The sequence below is a fragment of the Nerophis lumbriciformis genome, linkage group LG13, assembly GCF_033978685.3.
Source record: "Nerophis lumbriciformis linkage group LG13, RoL_Nlum_v2.1, whole genome shotgun sequence".
Lineage (NCBI taxonomy): Eukaryota > Metazoa > Chordata > Actinopteri > Syngnathiformes > Syngnathidae > Nerophis > Nerophis lumbriciformis.
The window spans coordinates 31,960,233-31,972,366 of NC_084560.2; the positions used below are offsets into that span (position 1 = coordinate 31,960,233).

The following is a 12,134-nucleotide window of genomic DNA, read 5'->3' on the forward strand; positions in this document are numbered from 1 at the left end:
GAGTGACGAGTGAAACGTCACCTTTCAAAGCATCATTTTCAAAATGGAGGAGGCTAATTTCAATAATTTAAAATCGCATAAAGGCAAGAAGATAAAGAGCTATTCAATAGGATTTAAGATCAAAGCTATTGAATATGCTAAAAAGAACACTAAGGAGGGAACTGCTCGAAAGTTTGGAGTAGATGCTCGCAGAATAAGAGATTGGTGTAATATGGAAGGGAAGCTGATGGCGGAATACGAATTGGGAAGTGCAGGAAGTGAGAGGAAAAGACTGAAAGGCGCAGGCCGGCGAGCGGTAAGCGAGACATGTTATAATTGCCTTTTCAGACCCAAACAAAAAGAACTCCCGGGTTAACTCGAAGACGTCGAAGAGAACGAAACATGACCGTCGTCAGTGCGGGAAGGTTTTGTGGCAAACAGTGGGTCGTTCAAATGTTTCAAGAAACGTTTCCCATTGTGTAGCGTTACCTTACATGTGTGGAAGTACACCGAAATACACGAAACTCACAGAGGGAAATGGTTCCCCTACGGAGCAAGTTTCCATCACGGACATGCCCAGCTAGGTCAAGAAGAGAGAAGGAAGATTCCTTCGAGGACGTACTTTATAAAAGACGAACACAAGGAGGTAGTGTTTTAAACTAAGTGTTTCCTGTGAATTGTTCTTGTTTGCGGATGACTCGGCCCTGCTGGTATCAGACAGGGACAAGTCACAGGTGGAGAAAATCCTCAGTGCTGAACTCTGTAGAACTTGCACCTGGCTCGCTGACAACAAGCTATCCATACACTTGGGTAAAACGGAATCCATCCTGTTTGGGTCCCACATCAACCTTAAGAAAGTCAATGACTTCACTATAAAAGTGGGTGACATTGTTATCACCAGGAAAGCTGAGGTCACCTACCTAGGTTCCACTCTAGAGGCTAATCTTTCCTGTGATGAAAGGTCAACCAACGAACGAGATTTCTCTACAGAATCTCCTCTCTGGTCAACAAAAGCACCATGAAGATTCTAGCGGGAAATCGATTACGCATGCACCTCCTGGTACCCTAGCACATCCAAATCCCTCAAATCTAGATTCCAAACATCCCAGAACAAGCTAGTCAGGTTACTTCTAGACCTCCACCCCAGATCCCACCTCACTCCTACCCACTTCTCCAAAGTGGGTAGGAGTGGGGTAGGTTTGGTTGGTGTCAACACTTCAGTCATCAACAATTGTATCATCCGAGAAATGTGAACAGTGTAGGACTGACTTGGTAGGATGTGTACAGCAAGTAGTGGACACAGAGAGAGAGATCAGAAAGTATAAGAAAAAGTATCTACATTTGATTATTTACAATCCGAAGAGGTATGATGAGGAAGGGAGGGTGTTAGTTTAGGGTTGAAGTTGCCTAGAAGTGTTCTTTTAGTCTGTGAACATTGCTCCAAAGTACAAGTTTTGTGATTTATTGTGAATACGAAACTAAACATTGATACTGTATGTGCAAAGGCAGTAATATATGATAAAACAAGGCGGCAGCTAAAGGACTTCCCCATGTATTCCTTTTTTATCACAGAGGATAAACGCGCCAGGTGAACAGCTGATTTTACTACTTCCGGCGCTGACGTAAGACAACCAGGTGACTTGCGTGCCATATGTAACCATAGCATGAACAAATATGGTTATTAGTCATGTTTTTGTCAGCTAAGGTAGGTTGTGAGTTCAAATCCCGGCCGAGTCATACCAAAGACTATAAAAATGGGACCCATTACCTCCCTGCTTGGCACTCAGCATCAAGGGTTGGAATTGGGGGTTAAATCACCAAAATGATTCCCGGGCGCGGCCACCGCTGCTGCCCACTGCTCCCCTCACCTCCCAGGGGGTGATCAAGGGTGATGGGTCAAATGCAGAGAATAATCTCGCCACACCTAGTGTGTGTGTGTGACAATCATTGGTACTTTAACTTTTAACTTTAATGATACCAATTTGGCAAAGTTGAGCTACTAACATTAGCTATCATTGAAAGTAAATTCTATCACAACATGATGTGTGCGCGTGTATGACACAACCGTGAGTGAATGCCAGACTTTTTCTCCAGCAATTTTCATTCAACATAAACCACTAACGGTAACATATGCTAGTTGGACCGTTTTCTTGCAGGGTCTCCCCTTCATGTAATTAAATGTGGCAGACCGCCACAGCATTATTATCACCACACCTTGAAAATACGTTGTTGTTTTTTTTACTTGAAAAACATATTAAAATAGGATAATGTATTGTAGCCCTCAGAAGAAATTACACAACATTCGACACTATTTTTAACTTTTATTACTAATCTTATGATTACAAATGGCACAATTCCAACAGGTTTTACCTCCCGTGTACCCACTTACGTCTCCGTGAGTCTGTGCTTTCCTGCCGGACACACTAGAACACTTCCTCATTCTCCGCCAGTCACCTTTCAGACGCGGACAGTGTGTTTGCAAACATGGGAAAAATTGACAGTAAATCCAAAACACACAAATATTAAACATTACCACCAGCAGGTCGTTACAGTTTGAATGGGGATATATATATATATGTATATATATATATAATGTGTGTGTATATGTATATATATATGTGTATGTATGTATGTGTATATATATATGTATATGTATATATGTGTGTATGTATATGTGTATATATATATATGTGTGTGTATATATATGTATGTGTGTGTGTGTGTGTGTGTGTATGTATATATGTATGTATATATATATGTATATAGCCTATTATCTGGGCACTATTGACAAGTGATTTACCAAAAACTTGCATTTGTTTGTATCTAAATAATGTTGCTGGTATCAGTGTTTACTTTTTATCACTGCTATATTTTAAACATGCAGTTTATAAAATCCAACTTCTGCAAATTAGCTCACGTTATGATGCATTGGACTAATGCTTTTTTAACATGTTAAAAAATAAAATAAATAAATAAAGCATTTACTTATTGGTGACACATCCACAGGAAAAGGTTAAACATGGTCAATATATGGGTCTCTTTTTTTTCTTTTCTTTTTAACCTTTTTTTATGTGCGGTTTGGCGGGGTGCGACTACTTCCCGGGATGCATTGCGTGTTGGTCACGTGGTCTCGTGAGCTTTGTTGGAGGAAGGAAACACTTGTCACCATTAAGAAATAAAGCACTGTTTGATAATTAAAGGGATAAAAGAAGCACATTCGTCACAAGTGAACAATGGCAGGTAAATAAACAGGGGTTAAATTATCGGATCGGTCCGTTTGTTGCCTCTTGTTTTTGTTTAACTGATCATAGTGCGGCTGATGCGCCCATCCTGCCTTTACGGCAGTAGAGCTGCTGTAAATTCTAATTGCAGCAGGTCGTAAAGTAGCTGAAATTATCAAAGCCATGTCTGCTGTGTGGATGTACTTCTCTATCGAAAATGAAAATAGTCCTCTAGCCATTTGCAATGTCTGCAAAATGACTGTTCCGAGGGGTGGTATCTGCAGAGCGTCATTCAATACCACCAATTTAATCCGTCACCTGAAGATGAGACACGAAACGGAATACCGAGCGTTTTGCAAGGCCACCGACGAAAAGGCTGCTTTGTCAAAACCATATTCTCTGGACTGGATCACTAAAAAGGTAGTTGCACTTATTTTATTCATCTCTGTCGAGGAGAATGTGTTTTTTTTGTGTTTTTTTTTGTTTTTTACCGTCTTTTAGAATGTATCGATCACACTGTGCTCCGCCATCACGATACTACGTCACGATATAATCTTACTGCGGTTGCACTAAAAAGTACCGTAACACATTCACTTGATTTAGACAAAACACGCCAGCTGTAAATTTCACCACAGATGTACGAATGCTGAAAAATACATTGTTCACATTTTCAATTCCATAATTTATAATGTTGTTTAAATATCGTATCGGGACTCCAAATGATTGATTGATTGAAACTCTTATTAGTGAATTGCACAGTACAGTACATATTCCGTACAATTGACCACGAAATGGTAACACCCGAATACATTTTTCAACTTGTTAAAGTCGGGCTCCACGTTAATCAATTCATGGTACATTACAATCGGATCTGGCACCACCAGAGTAAAACAACTTGCACTGAGCCTAGTCTATAAAATCCGCTAACCCTTCCCTGATACCGAAGTACATGTCAAACTACTTCCTTAACGTAAATGACCGCCATAACCACAACACCAGGGGGAGCTCCACTAACCACGTTAAACCCAGATTCTGATCTAATAAAGGTCTTAACCCATTCTCCTTCTATGCCACATCAATATGGAATGCACTCCCAACAGGTGTAAAAGAAAGGGCATCTCTATCCTCCTCCAAAACCGCACTAAAAGAACACCTCCAGGCAACTTCAACCCTAAACTAACAATCCTCCCTTCCACATCATACCTCTTCGGATTGTAAATAATCAAATGTAGACACATTTTCTTATACTTTCTGATCCCTCTCTCTGTGTCCACTACTTGCTGTACATATCCTACCAAGTCAGACCTACACTGTTTCAATATCCATTTCTCTGATGATGCAATTGTTGATGACTGAAGTGTTGATACCAACCAAACCTAACCCCCCCCCCCCCCCTCCCTCCATATCCCACACCCCAGATTGTAAATAATGTAAATAATTCAATGTATATACTCTGATGATTATCTTGTGTGATGACTGTATATTGAAAATAGTATATATCTGTATCATGAATCAGTGGACCCCGACTTAAACAAGTTGAAAAACTTATTGGGGTGTTACCATTTAGTAGTCAATTGTACGGAATGTGTACTTCATTGTGCAATCTACTAATACAAGTTTCAATCAATCAATCAACCACAAATGCAGATCTACACATCCGTGCGGCCGAATCTGATCTAATGATGTTATGTTCTGGAAAATATTTAATTCAATTAGTAAACACAGTGAACAGTGAATTGTCAAAAAAAATAATTTGTGGGTTTTAATAAATAAATGATCACTAAATCTCTCAAAAACAAACTATAGAAGGGGATAGGAAAAAAAACATACACATAGAAGTTAGCGGGACGTCGATAAACAGAGTAAATGAACACAAGGTCTTGGGGGTTAAGATAGACGCTCTATTGACTTGGAAACCACATGTGAAAGCAGTACAGTCTATATTGGCTAAGGGTGTCTCCATTTTGTGGAAAATGCAGAAATTACTAAATCAAAATTCACTTAGAACGATTTACTTAGCTCTTTTATTGCCGCATTTACAGTATTGCGCTGAAGTTTGGGGACACTATTGAACTGCTATTTAAGCTCCAGAAAAAGGCAATTAGAATTATACATTATTCCCCATATAGAGCACATACCAATGATCTGTTCATGAGTAATTTTCTTAAACTACATGATGTAATCCAATACAGTAGCCTTCAAGTTATGTTTATGGCCTCACAAAGGGCTCTACAGAGTCTGTTTTCACTCAGAGATGTTCCACATGAACTCAGGTGTGTCCTGAAATTCAAACATACCATGGTGAATTCCACATTCAAGGCTCAAACGTTATCTATAGCGGGTGTGAAACTGTGGGACAATGTGAGCGGGGACATTAAACTGTCTTCTAGCCTAAGAGTGTTCAACCTTGCGGTAAAAATGTGTTGGGAAACTATCAAAAACATGACTAGTTGTTCGGACTATCTTAACTGTGGGACACAGGTGCAAAAGAACTCACTGTGGAATAAGGGACATAACACACCAGACAAGGCTTCAGAAGATGAGATACCCAGGCAAGATGGAGCTAATCTCATGGTCGCTCAATGCTATTGACAAAGTGTTTTCCAGCATATGTTATTCTCTTTCTGAAATTGTCATGTATCCATCAAATCTGCTGTTGAAACTTGGACTATATAACCAACATATAAGTTGATTGTAAATTGGGGGCGAGACATGGATAAGCATTCTTGCTTTTTTTCCCGTATTCCTTTTCGGTGGGTGCCGTTGCATGTCTGTCAAATTACAAAGAGTGATGAAGTGTTGCTATGTATGTCTGCCGGAATAAATAAATTCATTAATTTCATTCATTCATTCATTCATTCAATTACAAATGTTCATCGAAAACGAGAAAAGAGGTCAAGATAACTGGATGTTTTGTAGGGGGAGGGGCGAGTCTGTGTATCATACCACAGAATACACAGGCTCTATGCTGGCGACTTGTCCAGGGTGTACCCCGCCTTCCGCCCAAATACAGTTGGGATAGGCTCCAGCACCCCCACGACCCTGAGAGTTACGGACGGTAGAAGATGGATGGATTTTATGGTCCCGTTGTGTTCATTTGCTATTTGTGGTTTCGGAGTGCAATAACCCTCGCAAAAAGCAAGGACCTACTGTAAATAAAATGTCTATTTGTTACATGATGATTCAGTTATTGTGCACTTTTGTCTTCTTACAGAGACGTCAAACTGCTCCTAAAAGGTAAGTTAGTGTCCAATTCTTGTGTCGTGTGGGTTTGAACGACATCCCTTGCAGACAGGCCGACCCGCCCCACAATAGGTCACGTCAAAGCCTGGGAAGGAAAATCCAGACCTTATTGGGATCCTCTTGTTCAGGTTTGTTACTTTTCATTGTGACTTGCTAGTAAAGTAACACCTCAAGACTGATTATCGTATCATTTTCCACAGATGAAGAAGAACCTTCACAGCTGTTTGCCCCCATAGATGATTCAGATATCGAAAGTTCTGACATGGATTCAATGGACCATGTAAGTTGGAGCTGTTTGACATCATGAAGTATGAAGATGATTACAAATGTAACATGGCCATTTGTTTCTTCTTTTTCCTGCACCTTTTCCTCAGTCTTTCAGGTACGATCTCTGCTTTCTTACCAAATAGTAAAGGCATGCACGCTAACTTTAGCTAAGCATTGGATGACAGTAGTGGTCAGTTACACTGGAATGTGGGGTCAGGTTTTGAGGTCCGCTTATATAGCCATCTACATGCGTGATTATTCAAATTGAGTACAGTGGTACCTCAACCTACGAGTACATTGTGTTTTACGACCAAGCTCCTAACTCAAAATACTCATTATAATGCAGCCCCGCACATTGAAAGGAATTTAAATCAACTTGATTGCTGCTTGGCCTTCCCAAAGCACCACAATTTTAACATGTAACACGTCTTTAAAAAAACAAAACAAGATAAGAAATATTGTATAAATAAAACAATACAATAGAGTGTACTACAAACAACTACAGTAGTTTTATCTAATAATGTATTGACCGTATTTTTCAACTATAAATCGCAGTTTTTTTTCATAGTTTGGCCGGGGGTGCGACTTATACTCAGGAGCGACTTATGTGTGAGATTATTAACACATTACCGTAAAATATCAAATAATATTATTTAGCTCATTCACGTAAGAGACTAGACGTATAAGATGTCATGGGATTTAGCGATTAGGAGTGACAGATTGTTTGGTAAACGTATAGCATGTTCTATATGTTATAGTTATTTGAATGACTCTTACCATAATATGTTACGTTAACATACCAGGCACGTTCTCAGTTGGTTATTTATGCCTCATATAACGTACACTTATTCAGCCTGTTGTTCACTATTCTTTATTTATTTTAAATTGCCTTTCAAATGTCTATTCTTGGTGTTGGGTTTTATCAAATAAATTTCCCCAAAAATTGCGACTTATACTCCAGTGCGACTTATATGTTTTTTTTTCTTCTTTGTTATGCATTTTCGCAGGTGCGACTTATACTCCGGTGTGATTTATACTCCGAAAAATATGGTATACTGAACAGTATTTACTTTGGGGAGCGGACTAATGTGCGTGTCCTTTGCTGATTCTCCGTCCAGTGTTGCCAAATCTGTGTGTTATTCCCTTATTATAAGCTACTTGTTTTCATAAAAGTGCTGTGTGTTTCTCTCATGACATGTGGCAACACTATCTACTGCCTTTAAATGACGGACCGACGAGCTCACTTCAATCGATGTCTGTCAAACAAAGCTAATGCTCGACCATCCAGTTAGTTGATCAGGACTAGACACAATAAATTGAAACACAGCTTCTGCAGCTTGTCAATATTTTTATGGATACATGTTCGTTGTTTCTTGCGCAGAGGCTTGCTACAGGATGCAGACTGACAGACCTTGTTTACCAGCGAGGCATTTTTTTAAAATGGATTGTTCTTCTGATTTGGTTCGTTCCTTCTCCTGGGTACTGACTTTCTTTGTTCCAATGTTTGGTGGGCAGGATGTTGATCTCTGAGTCAATGCTTATGTTTGTTTGTGTGAACGAAGCAGGCACAACAACGTGTAAAATATGGCAAAAATATGTAACGTGTAAAAAAAACAGCACCAACCTGTCAAAAATATTACTTTACTTGAGGGTGGAAATAATCCTATTTGAAGGTTTGGTTGCAATTTAAAGCATAACATAAAGCCGTGAGACAGCTTGGATCTGAAACTACCGGTACTCTTAATTTGAAGTACTTGTGAGTTGAGGTACCACTGTTTATCTTAAAGGTGGACATTATATGAAACCTTTTTTGAAAGTTCTTTTCTTCTGCAGGGAAGACGAAGCGACCTCAGCTGGGTTCAAACAAGGTATTTATAAAGCCATGTCCCAGTGAATGTCTCATTAATGGCCCTTTTTTGTGTTTATTATTTTACTGATTGGACAACAGCGACAGAACGCAGACAATTTTGTGCGTGAAGCAGCTGTAGTATCACACAATGCTAACATTAGCTTCCAACAAGAAGACATCTGGGGCAAAACAAAAGAAAGGGAAGAACTAAACAGCATTACTAGAAGAGTCTCGATTTTTCACACACGACATATAGTCCGACGTATTTTTCCTCACACAATGTATATGTAAATGTAAATGTATTATACTTTAAAGCGCTTTTCTACCTTTTTTTTTTAAGGAACTCAAAGTGCTTTGAATTTCCACATTCACCCATTCACACACTGATGGCGGGTATAGTCCGACATATTTTTTTTCTCACAAAAAGAGCCTGATTTACTAAAAGTTTGCGTGTTCTAAAACACGTGCAAACTTGATAGACCACGCAAAGCTGATCTACTAAACGTGTGTCAAGTGGATTGCGTCTGTTAAGTGAACAAAATAAGGCGTGCAATCCATTTTGCGTCTCTGTCTTCCTTAATATGCAAAATATATGCTGATCATCAATATGCCCACAATACTGGGAGGAGAAGATGCAAATGTAATTATTTAGCAGCGCGATGTGATTTATCAACACTCATCACCGTCTTTGCGAGCACTATTTTGCGTTTTATTTAGCACGTGTGGGGATGAAGTGCAAACTGACAGTTCCACACACCGCTGCAGAATCAGTGCTCACGCTGGACAGACGATAATTCTCCGTCCTACGTGTGTGTCAACATTTTGGACGGTCGGAAAAAAATAAAAAAAATAAACATATCTTCTATTCAGCAACATTATTTTATAATTTAACAGCTGCTAAAGGATTTAAGGAGCTGATTACAACTAATTCAGTTTATGCTTTTTGGTGTTATTTGGTACTTTTATAATGACGTTAGTTTTTATTCCATGTAATATATTATTAAAATATTCCTTATAAAAAACTTCTTAAGTATGCATTTTTTGCATCTGGAGTAGAGTAAGTCCAGCCTCTTCCCAATGAGCGCACCTTCAGCTGTCAAAAATAGTGGTGTCAATAAAGAGGGACTGCAAGACTGCTGCTAAATACCCATAAAAAGTGGTAAATGTCTCCTGCATGTTTGAAAAAAATAACGCCACAAGTAGGAGCACAATAACACGAATGTGCAGAAAATGAGTGTTTCCATGGTGGTGCACCATGTAGTATATCCAAAACCCTCATTTAAATAAGGCAGTCTGCACCTCTTTTCAATTGCACATGCAGTCTTGGTAAATTGCACGCAACACGCCCACTAATAGTACACGCTGTTTTATAGATTGTACACGCTGTTTAGCGCAAGGTATTTGGATTTTAATAAATCAGGCACATAATGTATAGTCTGATATATTTTTCCACACATAATCTATAGTCCCACATATTTTTTTCCAAACATGTCGTCTAGTCTGACGTATTGTATTTCCATATAGTCCCACATATTTTTTTCCACACATTATGTATAATATCACATGTTTATTTTATATTCTGACGTATATTTTTCTACACATAACGTATAATCGGACATATTTTATTCCACAGACAAGGTATGGTCTGAAATATTTTTTTCCCACACATTATCTATAGTCCCACAAATTTTCCACACAATTTATAATCTGACATACATTTTCCACGCCTGACGTAATTTGTTTCCACACATAATGTATAATCTGACATACTTTTTCCCCACATAATGTATAGTCCGACATATTTTTTCCACACATAATGTATAATCTGTCACATTTTTTCCCACACATAATGTATAATCTAATATATTTGTTTTCCACACATAATGTATAATCCCACTTATTTTTTCCACACATGATGTATAATCTGATATGTTTTTACACATAATGTATAGTCTGACGTATTTTTTCCCCCACACATTATGTACAATCCAAAGTATTTTTTTCACACAGTGTATAGTCTAAAAAAAAGGTCCACACATAATGTATAGTCGGACGTATTTTTTTCCACACATGATGTATAATACGACATTTTTTTTCCAAAAATAATTGATAATCCTACATGTTTTGCACACCTAATGTATAGTCCCACATATTTTTTTCCCACACACAATATCACATACTTTTTCCATACACAAATATATTATTATAATATATAATATATATTCTGACATTTTTTTCTACACAACGTAAAATCTGACATTTTATTCCACACACAAGGTATAGTCTGAAAATGTTTTTTTCCACACATAATCTATAGTCCCACATATTTTCCACACAATTTATAATCGGACATATATTTTCCACACATAATGTATAGTCTGACATATTTTATTTCACACATAATCTATAGCCCGATATATATTTTTTCTACACATAATGTATGATCTGACATACCGGTATTTTATTTCACACATAATGTATAGTTTGACATATTTTTTCCACACATTTTTTCCCAAACAATGTGTAGTCCCAAATATTTTTATTCCACACATATTGTATATTCCCAAATATTTTTATTCCACACATAATGTATAGTCCCACATATTTTTCCCCACACATGATGTATAATCCCATTTATTTTTTCCACACAATGTATTATCTGATATATTTGTTTTCCACACATAATATATAATCCCACTTATTTTTTCTACACATAATGTATAGTATGATATATTTGTTTACCACACATAATGTATAATCCCACATATTTTTCCCACACATAATGTATAATCCCATTTATTTTTTCCTCACAATGTATAATCCCATTTATTTTTTCGACACAACGTATAATCTGATATATTTGTTTTCCACACATAATGTATAATCCCACTTATTTTTTCCACACATAATATATAATCTGATATATTTTTACACACAATGTATAGTCTGATGTATTCCCCCCCCCACACATAATGTATAATACCACATATTTTCCCCACACGTAATGTATAATCTGATATATTAGTTTTCCACACATAATGTATAATCCCATTTATTTTTTCCACACATAATGTATAATCCCACATTTTTTCCCAAACAATGTGTAGTCCCAAATATTGTTATTCCACACATAATGTATATTCCCAAATATTTTTATTCCACACGTAATGTATATTCCCAAATTTTTATTCCACATATAATGTTTAGTCCCACATATTTTTTTCAACACATAATTAATAATCCAACATGTTTTTTTCCCCACACACAATGTATAGTCCGACATATTTTTTCCCCACATAATAATGTTTAATCCCACATTATTTTTCCACACACAATGTGTAGTCTGACATGTTTTTCTCCACACAAAATGTATAGTCTGAAATATTTTTTACACACATAATGTATAGTCCAACATATTTTCCACACATAATGTGTAGTCTGAAATATTTTTTACACACATAATGTATAGTCCAACATATTTTCCACACATAATATGTAGTCTGAAATATTTTTTACACACATAATGTATAGTCCAACATATTTTCCACACATAATATGTAGTCTGAAATATTTTT

General features: G+C 37.3%; 1 protein-coding gene across 5 annotated transcripts in view; it reads left to right on the forward strand.

Moving 5' to 3' along the window:
- The window catches only part of phf11 (PHD finger protein 11), a 26,282-nt gene continuing 14,148 nt past the window's right edge, over positions 1–12,134 (forward strand). The window contains exons 1-5 of one of the 5 annotated variants that reach the window (XM_072914503.1): positions 1–295; positions 6,415–6,437; positions 6,492–6,571; positions 6,644–6,723; positions 8,544–8,578. In XM_072914503.1, the coding sequence (XP_072770604.1) occupies positions 6,680–6,723; positions 8,544–8,578 (79 nt within the window). In that variant the 5' untranslated portion in view covers positions 1–295; positions 6,415–6,437; positions 6,492–6,571; positions 6,644–6,679. Of the gene's footprint in view, positions 296–379; positions 626–3,086; positions 3,220–3,244; positions 3,621–6,414; positions 6,438–6,491; positions 6,572–6,643; positions 6,724–8,543; positions 8,579–12,134 lie in introns of those variants that run through there. The other 4 variants (XM_072914505.1, XM_072914504.1, XM_072914502.1 and 1 more) reach the window with 4 other exon arrangements.